The sequence below is a fragment of the Tachyglossus aculeatus genome (genome assembly GCF_015852505.1).
Source record: "Tachyglossus aculeatus isolate mTacAcu1 chromosome 12 unlocalized genomic scaffold, mTacAcu1.pri SUPER_6_unloc_1, whole genome shotgun sequence".
In the NCBI taxonomy this organism is placed as follows: Eukaryota; Metazoa; Chordata; class Mammalia; order Monotremata; family Tachyglossidae; genus Tachyglossus; species Tachyglossus aculeatus.
Window position 1 is genome coordinate 15590164 of NW_024044828.1, and position 15855 is coordinate 15606018.

The following is a 15855-nucleotide window of genomic DNA, read 5'->3' on the forward strand; positions in this document are numbered from 1 at the left end:
GTAGCTCACGTGGCTTCTCGGAGGGACCAAAACTGCCCGGCAGTATTGACTTGACGGAGCTGGCGGTTCTACAGTGTGTCTAAAATGGCTCCAAATGATTTCTGTACTGCAAAGTAAAGCCAAACTCTGGAAACCAATACCTTGCTTATTGATCTGTGGTGTCTGCTCTACCTGGTGTGTGAAGCGGGTATTAAGTTCCTCTGTTGGCTTGCCCCTGAAGGATAAGGGGGGGGGGGGTGAAAGCGAGAGAGACAAAGAGATGTGTTGCTGCTTCTAGGAAAAATAACAGGTCAGCGATGCCTTATGAACAGGATCCCCCCAACTCCCCCGAGGCTGTAGCTGTTCTGTCTGGGGGTGCTCACCCTGCCTCCTTAAGTCACTTTGACACTCAGTGGTATTTGAGCACTTAATGTGTGTAGAGCACTGTACTAAGCAGTTGGAAGAGTACAATACAACAGAATTAGACCCATTTCCTGCCCATAACTAGCTCCCCATTCCCTGGAAGGGAAAGCCTTGTACATTTCACCAGGTAGACAACTAAACGGGAAGCGGGACGTCCCTTCTCTTATACCTGCCGGAGCTCCTGCAAACACAGCCTATGGACGAGATAAACACGGGTGAGGAAGCGGTGACAGGGGAGACGGACTGTGGTGGAAAACTAGTTCCCCAAGAGCAGCAGGGGCCAGTAAAGAACTAACACTCCTCACTCCCCCCCTGTCGACGTCACACTGGACAATTACTGGATTGAGGTTCCTTTATTTTAAAAAAGGAAAGATGAGTTACAAAACCTGTCTTCCCCACAGATAAGCAACCTCTCTTACAAATGTGTGGTTAATTTACCTCTGGAGTTTTCAAAGACAACTGTTAAAGTACCATAAATATGGGGGGGGGGGGGGGGGGGGGCTCTGCCTCACCTTGCTAACCATACAGTCTCGCTATATTTACAGGGTTTCGTTCAGTGAAAAGGGGCTGCTGAGAAAATGGTATCGTCCGGGAAAAAATATTTAACTTAATGTAGTGTTGCTTTAACGGCATCCAACTGACGGTTTAAATTAGCAGTTTTCCACACAGTAGGTATAATGTACAAAAACCTCCAGACCGTAACATGCGCTTTACATACCTTATTTACATTAAGACTAAAAACAGACAATGCCACACACCTATTTTTCTTCCAATGTAGTAAGCCTTAGGAACACTGCATCCAGAAGTGTTCCAGCAGGAGCAGCCGAGCGCTTATTCCTGTAAAGTTCAATGTGCCGTTCTTAAAGTAATGTCTCACACTGTACTTAGCAAACCCCTTAAGAAAAAGGAAAACTATCCCCTAGAGATGTCTGCACAGGGTACTTGCTCGCTGACAGATGTCAGCCTGCGGTCCTTTCAAGTCAAGGTTTTAAAAAGAAAATGTCTGTTGAGCAGCGTGGTTGAAACCATGAGGATCACCTGGACAGAGGAAGGTAGTTCGCAGGGTGATTGCTTCTCCACGGCAAAGGGCCCCAAACTGCACTAGAGTGAACGGAGCCGGTGGGTACATAGTAAGCGCTCAATAAATACGATTGATTGATTGATTGATTGATTGTAGTGGCAGAAATGGCACCTCAGACAGAGGGACTTGAATGTTAGGAAGGGCCAAAACTTCCACTCACTACACAGTCTCTAAAAGCACTCGTCCTTGTGAGCGGGGCTTCAAGGCCAGCGACACCTTTTCCCCAACCTCCCTGTTGGTCTTGGGTTGCCGGGCCTCGGCCCCCTTGCTTGAGGATGGCGCTCTGGTGGATCCTACAAGCCCTAAATACTCAGAAGCAGCCCCCCGGGCTTGCACCCGGCAATGCCCCCGGGTTTTAAAACCACTCTCGAGTCCTCCACCCTCCTCGCGGCGGCTAAAGGCGTTCTGGCTCCGGGTCCAAATCGCTCTTACCAGTAGCTGCTTTTGAAAGGGGCCGCCGCTTGCGGGAGAGCTGCCACAAAGGTAGTCACGTCGGTAACGAGGATCCCGCTGCTTTCAAACGACTCACTGGACGCGGCAGGCTTCTCTGTGAGAGGAAAAACCAAGGCCAGAGATCACGGGTTTTGGCGGGGAAAATCGTGTGACTGGGGTTACTTGTTTATCTAAGGGCAGCCATTTAGAAACATTAATCATCATCATCATCAATCGTATTTATTGAGCGCTTACTATGTGCAGAGCACTGTACTAAGCGCTTGGGAAGTACAAATTGGCAACATATAGAGACAGTCCCTACCCAACAGTGGGCTCACAGTCTAAAAGGGGGAGACAGAGAACAAAACCAAACATACTAACAAAATAAAATAAATAGAATAGATATGTACAAGTAAAATAAATCAACAGAGTAATAAATATGTACAAACATATATACATCATCATCATCATCAATGAGCCAGCTCCACCTCTGAGCTTGACCATGGTGGAAGAAATAAAAAAAAAACCCTCATATGGCATCTGTGAAGGGCTTACTAAGTGCCAGGCACTATACTGAGCACTGCGGTAGAAGATAAACAGGTTGAACACAATCCCTGTCCCTTGTGGGCCTCACTGTCTTAATCCCCATTTTACAGGTGAGGTGACGGGCACAGAGACATTAAGTGACTTGCCCGTGGTCACACAGCAGACAAGTGGCCTTTTTAATCAGATGCTTTCAACAGGGTTACAGTGAAGCAAATTTACAACAGGTCTTCATAGCCGAACAAGTCGGGCAGCAAGGGGCAAGGCGTTCGTGGGCGGCCACGGAGACTAAAGTCAAGGTCTCCTAGGTATAGGTGCCACAGGGCTGAAAACAAAGGTCTTCCACAGGCCCCGTGGTGTGGACGGCCGGGAGGAGGGGGAAAGGGAGAGAGCGCCGGCCGCTTGCGGCCAGCCTGGAAGGAGCCGGTGGGAGCCCATCTTCAGCAAAGGCCGAATGCCGAGGAGGCGACGTCCAGCGGAGCCCCGGGGGCTGCTAGCGGCCGCTGTAGCCATGCTAGCCCGCTCCCACCCTGAGCGCTCAACCCCAGCTCTGCCCGGGGCCTCAGCTACAACAATAACGGCATTTGTTAAGCGCTTACTACGTGCAAAGCACTGTTCTAAGCGCTGAGGAAGACACAAGGTGATCAGGGAGAAGCAGCGAGGCTCGGCGGAAAGAGACCGGGCTTTGGAGTCGGAGGTCATGGGTTCAAATCCAGGCTCCGACAACTGTCAGCTGTGTGACTTTGGGCAAGTCACTTCACTTCTCTGTGCCTCAGCTGCCTCGTCTGCAGAGTGGGGATTAAGACTGTGAACCCCACGGGGGACAACCTGATCACCTTGTATCCCCCCAGCGCTTAGAACAGGGCTCTGCACATAGTAAGCGCTCAACAAATACCGTCACCATTAGCAGGTTGTCCCACGTGGGGCTCAGTCTTCACCCCCATTTTCCAGATGAGGTCACGGAGGCCCAGAGAAGTGAAACGACTTGCCCAAAGTCACACAGCTGACTGCTGACGGAGCCGGGATTTGAACCCATGACCTCCGACTCCCAAGCCCGGGCTCATTCCCATTCACTCCCATTCCCAAGCTACAGGGAATGACCCAGTGGGGTCCAGGACCCCGCTCCTTTCTCTGGCCCCCGTCCAGGCTGGGTCACATAAGGGCCGTGAGCGCGTCGGTCTCGGGCCACTTCTAAGCCCCCCGGGTCTGGGGGTTCCCGCGGGCCAGGCTGGTGGCTTACCTGTCAGGTACACGGCGAACCGTGCCCCGATGTGCTGGACCTGCAGACCCAGCAGGCATTTCAGAGCCTCAGATTTCGACGCCGGGTGCGCGTCACACTGGTGGTAGTGAAGCACTTCGATCATGTTCGTGCCTAGGCACGATTTCAAGATTGAATTCTTCTTACGCACAATCGAATCCATCCTGCGGACCAGATTGGGTAAACAAGTTAACCGGCCAATGTAGGATCGTTTGGGCTTAAAACTGATGGGGCCAAATGTGAAGTCTTCACTTGACACCGAGTCATCGATGGTCTCTTCCCTCATCCAAACCACTCTCCACCACCCCTCTACTGCCTTGCCCTCTCAGAACACCCTTATTATTATTATTACATTATTATTGCGGTATAAGGGCTGAGGCAGATACGAGTTAGGCCAGGCATAGTCCGTGTCTCTCATCGTCATCATCATCATCAATCGTATTTATTGAGCGCTTACTATGTGCAGAGCACTGTACTAAGCGCTTGGGAAGTACAAATTGGCAACATCTAGAGACAGTCCCTACCCAACAGTGGGCTCACAGTCTAAAAGAGAGTCTCTCATGAGGCTCAGTCTAAGTAGAAAGACTGAGCTCTTTCCCTTCTCCAGGTCCCGCTCCCCATTTCCAAACACGGCCACCCACGGTCCCAAGTGAACCCCTGTGAATTCCCGGGGTAAGCCTGTAGGGCCAGGAAGCCCGTCTAGTCTACTCGATTCCCGGCTCGGTAGTGACGGTTAAAGTTAGGTCAACTCTGACTGCTTTTCAGCACCAGTCAGCTTTACTGAGTGCCGGGTAAGGGGTCGGGGGCAAGGAATCCCGCCCGCCGCCGTCACCATCGGAATATTCACACATCTCGCTGAGGTAGGTACGAGAGACTCAACCCCAAGCACCTCCAGCCAGGAAGCCCAGGAACGGACGAGAAAACACCGTGCTAAGGGTTTAGCATGGGGTGTAAGCTAGCTGGCAGAGGGAGGACCCCTGGCAGAGGGAGGAAGGAGGGGGATGGAGCATCAGCCTTGGGCTCGCCTTAAGGTCTCGGAGGGTGGCAGCTTGCCAGTGTCTTCCTGGATATTTTTAAAACTCCGCCTTCCGGCCAAGGCCACCCCACCGGCCGGGTGGGACTGGGGCGACGGGGAAGCAGAGCAGGCCGGGGCAGATCGTTACCTGTCGTATTCTCTGAGTTTTTTACTTTCTTGGTAGTGAAGCAGCCACTTCCACCTTCCGTTTTCATTCAGTCTCTCCATGACTCTGATGACGTCCTTCAGTTCGGCTGTTGAAAAGACACGGAGGAGAGCACAGGCTCACCCATTAAGCCAGAGACAGGCTCGCTCCCTTCTGCATTCAGGCAGCGTCAGGCCAGCGACCACCCCGGGCACCTCACCCGCCAGGCTGGTGGCCCGCACCAGTGCCACAGCTGGATGCTCACCAGCTGCTGAGTTTTGCCGCGCCTGGGAAGGCGGCAGAAAAACATGTGGCTCTGGGGACACGGGCCCCAGTAGCCTCACCCTAAAGCCAGGCAGGAATGGGCTCTGCTCGCAGGAAGCTGGGGCTATCAGCCCAGCGAAGGATAATGGTGACAGAGAGAAGCCCCCCCACCCACTGTCAGTCTCCTTTCACCTTCACTCTGTTTGGAAACACTCGCTCTTCCCTTTATCGAGTGCTCATCTCCCCTCCTCTCCCAGTCCGGTTAAATCAATAAGGCACTAGTCAATCTGTCAATCGCAGAGTCTGGTGGTCAGGTCCAGGCGTCAAAGAGATAGTCCACTTCTTTCCCACGCTAACTGCATTTTTGCCTGGTGACAGTTTTGCGGCTTTTCTGCCCCAGCCATTTTCTAATCCTATGCGGTTTTCACTAACCCATGCCAGGGTGCGTTAACTCCGGTAACCGCAGCTTGCGAACCAGATTTTCTTCTGGTTCCAAAGGGAGTGAAGGGAGGCGGTGGGAGAAACACCACTAACCTAGTGTCATGGCATCTAGCACTTTGTTGTCCGAGACCACAAATCCTCCCGCACAGAAGAGCTCCTGGTAGGTGCTTCCCAGGACATCCTCTGGACTGTCCACACCGGCGAAGATGACGCTGGGGAAGTGCTTGAGCTTCAACAGACCTGGAATCTGTCGGAGAAAAACCAGCCCAATGGTGAGACGGCCTGCTTGTGGGATCAGGAAAACCCAGGGGATGGCAGCTTAGGGAGAAACAAACCTAAGCCCCCAGGTAGAGCCGAGACTCTCCCTACGCTTCCTGCCGGGCACACAGTCAGACAGGCTGGCAGGCAAGGAGCCTCCGGAGCAGATGTGCTACAAACAGGCCCAGGAAAATTGAGAATGGACTGTGGATTGGCATCAGACCTGGGCAGGACCCCCAATGCCAAGGGTTTTGGAGGAGAAAGAGGCTGTTCATGGCATCCAAGGCCATAACCTTATACCTCTACCGCCCAGGCACCAGTCCATGTGTCAATGGCAAAGCCACGGGAATTTGGATATAATCAAGTGCTACTTGAAACTTTTGCTGGTTGATCTTGGGTCTTAGAAAATGGACTGGAAAGTAGTATGCAACTTGGTTTCAAAGCCCACATGGGCAGTCCTATAGGAGACTCAGGTTACTTCTTATGGGGAATTCACTACGACAGAAACATCCTTTTTTAAATGCTATTTGTTAAGCACTTACTATGTACCAGGCACTATACTAAGTGCCGGGGTAGATACCAGATAACCAGGTTGGACACAATCCCCGTCCCAAAAAGGGCTCACAGTCTTAATTCCCATCCTGACAGGAACTGCCAAAACAGGGTCAAGATTTTACAACCAGGACTCACGCTGGGCCTAACAAAGCCTGGGAAGTTGAGGCCTGACTCTGAATTTGATAAGTAAATCCATGACAGGCCCAAGGAACCCAGGAAGTAGTGTGGGCCCTATAAATTGCTGGGATGTCAGCGAGGTGGGGTTTCCGAGGCTAGACTAGCCAACAGCCTGAGGGAAATGACCCTGCCCCTTCTATGAACCTCTGAGGGGCTGGGCTCGGTCCAGCCAGAGGTAAGTCAATCAATCAATCAATCAATAGTATTTATTAAGCGCTTACTGTGTGCAGAGCACTGGACTAAGCGCTTGGGAAGTACAAGTTGGCAACATATAGAGACAGTTCCGACCCAACAGTGGGCTCACGGTCTAGAAGGGGGAGACAGAGAACAAAACCAAACGTATTAACAAAATAAAATAAATAGAATAGATATGTACAAGTAAAATAAATAGAGTAATAAATATGTACAAACATATATACAGTCATGTTCTGTCTTCTTGAGGGTGCTACACCCATGGCCGAGCTTTTGCAGACGGACCGACCCAAGCCAGTCTGCTGTTTCTGGGTCCTCCTGGCTGCCCTCCGCCCTCTGCCCTGGTGATCTGGGCCTCCCCGAAGGTGGCAGAGGCAGACAGGCATGGGAGAATGGAGCCTGTTGGAGGGTTAGCAGCTCTCTCTTTGGCCCTTTCCGAAATTGCTGGGCATCTCTGTAGCAGAGGCACCAGCAGGCCCTGCAAACAATTTATTGGTCACAACAGGCTCATCAGTAGGAACGTGAGCTCCCTGACATCATTCTGAAAGCGTTAACTAGACGCAGGAGAGGGTGGCCAAGGGGCCGTGACAATGAAACGGTTGTTTTGGAACCTACCTGGTGAATGTGCGTGGCTATGTCCTCGTTTCTGATGAAAATGACCAGTGGGCTGCTGCTGCTGCTGTCGTCTCCGTGCAGCATCTCGCAGAAATGCAGAGGCTCGACTTCCACGTGGCCCGCTTTCCTCAGTAAGTTCTGAAACAGCCCAAGAGAATCCCATCAGGAAAAAGACGCAGCTTGTCCAAACCTATTTCACACTTTGCCAAACATCCCTCGGCGGAAACCTGGGAAGTGCTCACCTCACTGAACGGACAGAGAGTGACTACCTTCCACCCATGGGGTGGTGGCGGGGCGGGGGAGAAAGGGGAGAGGAGAATGACTTCCGTCACCCAAAGGGTTCTGACAGAATTGGGTATTTTGAGCCGCAAAACTTTGACACTTGTTCCCCTCCCACTTAGTCTGGGAGCCCCATGTTGGGCTGGGGCTGTCTGACCTGATTATCTCGTATCAACTCCAGCTCTTCATAAAGTGCTGAGCACATGGTAAGCACTTAAATACCGCAAATATTAATAGTATTATCAACCCTAAGAGCCATAGTGGCATGGATCTGAATATCCTTTCAGATTTCCGGGACCAGTTCTACTTGGAAGGGGCAGGGCTGTTTTTCCTATGACAGGGGCCCTGGAGCTCTTAGAGCAAGTGGGCTCTGAGGAGTTCTTTGGAGGTGCCAGAAGAGGGGCAGGGCTTTGGAACATTCCCAAAGACCCTCCTCCTTCCACATCAACTCCCACTCCAACCGTCAGCAAAGGAAACCACAGCCAAGCAATCTGTCAAGCACTGGTGTCATGTGCCTGCCCCTGGAAGAACCCTTGCTCTACTTGGGCCCATGCCTGAAGGCCAGGAGAAGGATGAGAAGGGAGCAGGGACAGGAGAAGGGAAACTTTTGGAAGAAAATCAGAGCTGACGCTTGTAGGAAATTTTGCCAGGAGGGGAAAGCACAGGGGCCTATAGAAGCCCTGGCTGATGGGAAAGGAGCCACAATGAGCTACAAAGCTCATCGACAGAGATCCTCTACGGGAAAAGAGCAAGTAAACCATGGTAATCACTGGAGGGGTGTGTTTGAAATTGCTCTGAAAAATAAAAGTTCTAACTTATTGGCATTTTGTGCCATCTGAGAGTGGTAGGCATCTTGCTGAAGCTAAAAGCCGTGTTCCTGGAGATGTAGCTGGGGAAAGCTCCATCTGGTTTAAGGCCTTCTGCATCTTATCTGCCTCTCCAGCTGCAACCGGGGTTTCATGCATCAGGGGGGCCTTCTCTGGAATACATAGACAGCATTACACTGTAACAGAGATTGTCCCCTTCCCCTCAATCACTATGACAGCTGAACAGGGGTCCTTTACAGTTCTCCAAGACAAGGAAACCGTGGCAGGGAGATCCTCTCATTGCCTCAGGCATCCAGGAGATAAGGCAGGCCCAGCCTATGGTTCCATGGTTTTACCCGTAAGACACTGCGGTACCATAGAAGGGTCAGAGACAATGCAATGTCGATGGGGACAGCGGTTTGCTCCAGAGGGTGGAACAATGTCCATCAACGTCTGCGGCAGTGGAGCTGCATGCCCTGGGGAGAGGCCCTCTTTTCCTCCCATTCTCCTTCACCCATTTGCACAACCCTGGTTCCCTGGAATTGGGTGGGGATTTTATTTCTTCCTTTTGTGGATTTAGTTTTTCAGTCTAGGAAGAGGAAGGAATTATGATTCATAAAACTGTGATACAAAGTTCTTTTTGTCGTGATCCTATAACATTTCCTTTGGAAAAACATGTATCACTCTTTTTGTGCAAAGAAAGGAATGGTTAGATGGATGGTAGGTTTGTACAGGGCTGACTAAAATATTTCATAAAGAAATTGAAGTAGCTTGTGGGTAACCAGCTACTGTTATTTTTCCTTTGGAATCCAGAGCCAAATTCCTAGCTAAAATCTCGATTATTTGATCAATCATATTGAGTGCTTACTGTTTGCAGAGCACTATACTGAGTAGTTGGGAGTGTTTGGTATAAGAGTTGGGAGATGTTCCCTGACAAAAACAAGTATACAATCTAGACGGGGATATGGTGATTTCCAATCTGTCTCCTTCTTGCATGCCCCTAGATAATTTGAGACAAATGATTCCATTCAGCTAGGGCAAGGGCTTAGAAGGGTGGCAAAAGTGGAAAAGCTACATGCTTTTACAAGCACATTACGATAGCGTCTGCCTCTCCGACCAAAATCACAATTTCCCTGAGGGCAGGAACCGAGTCTGCTAGCTTGACTATGCTTTCCCAAGTGCTTATGCTAGTGGCCTGCACAGAATAGGTGCCCAATAAATACCAGTACTTGATGGATTGGAGTGCCTGAATACCGCGACGCTCTGCCTGGTATCTTCCCCACACCCAAACAAGGCCCGCTTCCCTTGAGATGAACGCTAAACCCGCTTCACAATAACCACAGGGGCACAAAACGAACCATGATACAAAAGCATGCCCACTTACCTTCGCTCTCAGGAAGAAAGAACCGTCTGTTTCCGTTTCGATAAGGTAAAACATGAAGGTGCTTTTGCACACCTCTTTCATGACGCTTCCTAGTTTGTTGTGCAGGTTAGTACACAGGTCCGTGATCAAGTTCTCCAAGGACACGGGCCTTCTCGGGCCCACCAGGAGCACCGTTTCTTGGGCCGCGGCCTCGCCGTGGGCGACGTTCGACGAGTTCTCCTGGAGGCTCTGTTGGCTGCTGCTCATGATCACCTTGTTAAATTCGGTGAATTCGCTGAGGATGAGTGAGATGCCATTCTGGGACTCGTTCAGTTTCCCGTCGTAGCTCAGTTTCTTGAGGTGGACGGGGTGGGACGGACCTCTTCCGGACTTTGGAAGGTTCCGGCCGGGCCCATCTGACCTGATTCTCAGATCGTCGTGCTGCTTCCTCGGGGACCACCCGGAACCGCCTCTCTGGGACTCTGAAGATGCGATGGTGACTTTCAGGGGGCTTCGGCTCCTGTAGGCCGGGTGCCGCAGACTAGGGGCCTCGGGCTCTTCCGTCAAAGGGAAAGTCTCAACCCCTGAAGGGGAGGGGGATTCCGTCGGCGGGATGTGGGGGGAGGGAGGAAACAGTGACTTCGGATTCCTCACTATCTGTCTGAGTTTATACGAAAAACGTAGGTATTCCAAGTCTAACGTATTTTGGGTGGGATTGTCAGGAGATGGTGAGATTGTACCGGGCCAGGAGCTAATCAGGCAGGATTCAGATGGGACACTTGGTTCCTTTTTCAGGACCTGCAAAGTCCTAGTGTTGTCTTTGACCTTCTTGATTATGGTAAAGTTGGCGTACGCCCTGGAGATGCCGTGGTGATCTCGAATGTTCACGAGAAAGGGGACGGATCGCTCTTTTTCTCTCGGCTCAGGAATACAACTTCCTTGCTGAGGGCCTGCTGAGGGCCCTGGAGCTTTGCTGGCGTAGTCCCAGCCCTCCCCGTCACTTCTGTCTGAGTTCACCACAGAGTCATAATTAGCTGTAGCGGCTTCCGCCCGTCTCCTAGTTCTCAAAATGCTAGACTCCTCTGAGCAGAGCTTGTGCTTTTTAGCACCTCCGAAACTTTTCTGGCTGGGGGCTTTGGCAGAAAGAGGTGTAGAATAAAAGTCAGAGTTCAAATTCAGAGCCCCATCTCCGCCCAGGGGCTTGGCAGCAGGCTCAGCCTCAAGTTCCCTTACGGGACATCCACGGGCCACGTTGTCTCGGCAGGCAGACGATCCCGAAGCCTTTGGAACAGAAGAAGTGGGAAGCCCTCTTCCACTGACCTCCTCGGCCATCTCGGCTCCTCTGATGGGTGGGCTCCCGAGGGCTGCGTTGGGGCTGTCTGTCGGGCGTCGGCCACTGTCCGGGTCTTTCCTCTCACGCTCCGGTGGCTTTTGGCTCTGAAGTGTTTTTCGCCCACTGGCTTCTGCAACTGATGCGGTGGCGCCGGCTGAGCCGGGGCTAGTGGTGCTTCGGAGAGATTTTGCCTTCTGGAATGCTGGGGTTTCTCGTTCTTGAAACTGAGCCTCTTCGTGTCCTCGTCCTGGGCCACGGGTGGGTGAAATATGGCCCTCGGAAGCACATTTGGAGCTCACTAACTGTGGACATGCCTCCATGAAAGGGTTCTGACTGACCCTATCAGAATTCAGCGACGGCCCCTGCGACTGCCCCTGTTCTCTCTGCCCCAGGACACTGCCCTGAAAGTCCACCTCACTGCTCCTAGGACTGTCCTGGGGCTGTGAAAGGGTGCTTGATATTAGGGCTGGGACGCACAGGAACCTCTCTTCTTTTCTCTCGCTCAGCTTGTAAGGAGGCTCAGAGGTCTCCAAAATGACACATTTTAAACTCAAACTTTCCTGCCCTAGCACTTTGTCTGCCTCGCTATCAGGGGGCCACGAATCCTCAGGCTTTGTCAGTTCCTCCAGCACAATCTCAGGGTTATTAAGCTTACCCAGGCCACTGCTTTTCCCAACTGTGGGACTGCCTTCCCAGTCTCTTTCCTCCAGGGGTAGAGGTGGGCTTTCCTTTTCTTCCTGATGACTATTTCGGGATGTGGTCATTTCAGTGGAACTCTTTGCTTGCTTTCCTTGAGTTGTCGTGTCATTCTCCAATGATGCCCCGGTGAGTGGTTGTGCTGATCCCATCAGCGGGGACTCTGGAACGTCCTCAAATGCTTGGTTGTGGAGATCTAGAATCCGCGGGACCGCATGCTGAGGTGGCAAGGTTTCACCAGGTGGATCCTTGGAACTTGAAGCTGGGGACTCTGTCTCAGTTAATTCCCCAAAGGGTGATTTCAAGATCATTTTAGCTTTCTCTCTATTTCCCAGTCTGTAGGACTGCAAGTCAAAATACCGACTCTCTTGGCTTTTCTGTAGTTCCAGCACCTCTTTATGACAAAACGAAATACAATCAGTAGAATTAATTTCCTCGTCTTCTGGGGAGGTCCCTGTGCTCGGCAGTTCTACTGGTTCTTCAGAGTATTCTTGGAATTCCTGATTCTCCAATGGATCGTCCTGCACATGCAGTGGACTTGTAGGGGGTGAGATGGTAAGTGCCAGCTTGATCTCAGAAAACTCAGAATCGCTTTCTGAAAACATTATGGCTTCTTCTTGGTCCATGGGTATGCAAGCTCCTTTGGCAAATGCCAAGCTAGTGGATTCAAAATGCATACTTGCACATCCCAGATCACCCTCTTCACTCTCCTTTTCTAAATGCATGGGCACAGAAGCAATCGGGGACATACACCTCACAGAGTCAGTTTCTTGGTCCGTTGAGGATGATGAGGCCGCTGGCTGAATCTGAGATGATGACACACTCTGGAACCCTTGAATTTGAAGAAACCCTTCTTTTGACCTCATGTCATCGGAGAGCGCCTGGCAGGCAGGAAGTGCAGTTGGTGAGGCTGTTGCCTCAATTAATGTGCTATCCGTTGGTGTTTCTGAAATTGAAATTATAAATTGTTTCTGAGGTGAGTAGCTTTCTTTACCAAGTTTTCCTTTCTCTTCAGAGGAATTACAGAGGTATTTGTCATCTTCTGGTTCCCTCCTAGAAGCAGATGAGGTGTCACTACAATCCTCATGTAATCTTGCCTGGGTTCTTTTGCGCGAGGGTACTGATGACACTTTTCTAATTAATTCTGTACCAGAAGCTGGGGCTAAATCAGTCTGGCTCACCACTTTTTTCTTTATAGAGGTACATGGAGATCTCTCACCAGGGATCCTCTCTACCTCCTGACATTCTTCCACTTTTCTCCTAGGACCACGCTCTTCTGCAGAATTCTCACAGGCACCCACTTTTGAGAGTAGCCCCTCTTTGTTCTTTGAGGTGCTAGCCACAGACCGGTCACTGGTCATCTTATCTTGAGGAGTCTCTGTGAATGGAGTTTGTGCAATGTCAACTTTTGCAAAAGAAACGCTTGAGGCCTCGGATTTCTGACAGCTTTCATTTTTCTCATCTTCAGCCTGGATGTGTGGATTACAATATTCCCTGGAAAGCACACTTGTAGAATCCTCTGGCCTTCCATGGGGTTCTTGCTCCATCCACTTTCCATTTATCTGAAAAGAGCAAAAATCCAAATTCAACTGAGTTTTCAAAGTGAAACTTTAAGACAGAGGCAGGCAGATCAATTTAGCTTAATCTCTCAGCCTTCTGATAGGGCTTTTGAATCCCTACTCAGCCAGGAATTGAAGACCGCTGGGGTATTACGATAAGGTATGGTAGTGAGTAATGCTTGGAGGCATGAAGAACCTCTGCCTTATCATTCTCTGGTTTGTGAAAATTTGAGCCTTCTGAGCTCATCCTTTTCAACTGAGGCTTTCTGCCCCCTGAAAAGAAAACTACTATTCTGCCTTGAATGCCACTCTTCATGTAAGATTGAAGAGCGACATTACTGGGTCAGACCGGGTCACCCAGTCCAATATTCGCTCTCCAACAGGACAACAGGATGCTTGGTCAAACAATGGAAGTGTTGTCCGTTCTGACATGTTCCTGCTGTTCAGGGACAGACCATAAAGCCCCCTACCATTTCCCCTAGTCACCCATTGTAGACTGCTGGACCTTACTGATATTTTCTGTCTGCACAACTTCCTAGTAACAAATTCTCAATGCTTACTACCCAAGTGTCAAGGAGTACTTCTTTCTGTTTGCTCTGAATCCGCCTCCCCCATGGGGGTATGGGGTTTGGTGAACAACAATTCCATATTCCCCCTGTACACGCCCTTTGAGATTTTGTAAACTTCAATGGCATCCCTTCTCGGCCTCCAACTTTCCAGATTGAAAAGTCTGAATTCTTTCTGCCTATCCTCCTGTGGGACCTTTTCTACCACCTCACTCCCACAACCCCAAACCCCATTCTGTTGACTGTCCCTTCTCTGTACCATCTCCAGCTCACCCGGCAAAACAATGAAAACCCTCTACCAGCCCTGCCATTCCTTCTACCCATCATACCTCATTACTGCAAGATACGGCATCGTCCCGGCATTCACGAACACCTGGCGGATCCTCCTTGGAGAATGGATCATCCCATTCATCCCGGGCACAAGACTCAAAGCCACTCGAGGGAGCGGGCTTGCTGGAAGATAGTAGGCTGTTGGGGCAGGGGAAGGATATTTTGGAATGGGAATTCCTGGATGGCTGGTCCTCTTCCAGTACTGGGCATCCAGGATGTCCTTCCTCACCTAGGGACTCTTCACTGATTTCACTGAATTCAGAGGAATCCATTGTACTGTTTATGGACACATACTTGGCAGGGTTGCTGTGTTCTACCACTTTTCTGGAGGAACTTAAGACTTTGTTTTGGCTGCTGTAAAAAAGGGCAACCCACATATGAAGGATAAGTTTCACTTCTTCCACGTTATCTGGCAAATCGGGATCCCACGGCCTGGAAGAGAAAGAGATTTTCTCTGCAAAGTTATTCCAAATACATTTGAATGAGTACATACGTGAGCAAAAATTATACTGGTAACCACTAAGCCACCGAGCTGTAGTTTAAGGGAAGGTCAGTGAATAATCATTATACGTTGAATACCCAAATGGATATTTATGGAGTAAGAATGCAACATATGAAAGTATTTTGCAAATACTGGGGAAAAAAAATCATTTTCTTCACAAGGAATGTTCCTTGTGAGTGTGATTTAAGTTCAGAAACAGTTCTATTACATTTTAAAATAACACTGCTGGAATCACACATCAAAGTAAAGTCTGTGAGACTGATTTTGATGAGGCCCTAACCCCAGTCACTTCAGCAACAGCTCTGGTGAGCAGAATTCGGCACCGCACAGGTAGAGAGAGGACCGGGATATCAGCAGCACATAGAGAGACTTGAAGCTTCCTTCACCACCATTTCATTCCTTTGCTGTTGCTTCACTGTTTCTTTTCTACGAGAGTCCTCTAGACTGAAAGCTCATTATAAGACAGGGAACCTGTCTGCTAATTCTGTCATACTGTACCCTCGCAGGCGCTTAGAAACGTGCTCTGCATACAGTAAGCACTTAATACATTCCATTGATTAACTGATTATGAGAGCAGGGGAAATGAAAGTTGGAGAAAGTATCACTTGCTTGCAAGGGTTGCAGAAGATCTGGGCTGAACAGGAGAATTTCCTTCCACTAAGTGAGGGAAATTCATAGACACTACTGGGCCTTTGTTGACCATGGAAAGTTGTGGCAGGGTGAACAGTGAGGCCAGAGGCTTGCCGGGAAGCCTGGCATGGCTGGGGTCATAAATACATACATGGTGGTGGATAAAAATCGGTCTGAACCTAGGGAGGAGAGAATACAGCTCAAACACCAAAGAGGATGTGCACACTCAACAAAGCATGAACATTCCATTAAAAACAAATTTATACATTTTTACTTCAGAAAGTGGTAGGCTGCCTGGGTTGATCCCTCACCGTGGACACAGGGCTCACAGCCTAGCCACAGGAAAACTTCCCCGAGGGAGTCAGGTGTCCGACCCCTCCTCACTGCAATCTTGATGACCAACCTGTCTTAAG

The 15855-nt window shown here is 50.2% G+C and overlaps 1 protein-coding gene across 4 annotated transcripts in view; it reads right to left on the bottom strand.

Annotated features, from left to right (window-relative positions):
• Window positions 1–740: 740 nt before the first annotated feature.
• The window catches only part of TASOR2 (transcription activation suppressor family member 2), a 44633-nt gene continuing 29518 nt past the window's right edge, over window positions 741–15855 (bottom strand). For 3 of the 4 annotated variants that reach the window (XM_038740964.1, XM_038740967.1, XM_038740963.1), the window contains 8 exons: window positions 14310–14742; window positions 9848–13417; window positions 7379–7516; window positions 5675–5828; window positions 4880–4985; window positions 3699–3880; window positions 1916–2030; window positions 741–1239 (listed from right to left, as the gene is read on the bottom strand). In XM_038740964.1, coding sequence (XP_038596892.1) covers window positions 1161–1239; window positions 1916–2030; window positions 3699–3880; window positions 4880–4985; window positions 5675–5828; window positions 7379–7516; window positions 9848–13417; window positions 14310–14742 — 4777 coding nt within the window. In that variant the 3' untranslated portion in view covers window positions 741–1160. Of the gene's footprint in view, window positions 1240–1509; window positions 2031–3698; window positions 3881–4879; window positions 4986–5674; window positions 5829–7378; window positions 7517–9847; window positions 13418–14309; window positions 14743–15855 lie in introns of those variants that run through there. The other variant, XM_038740965.1, reaches the window with a different exon arrangement.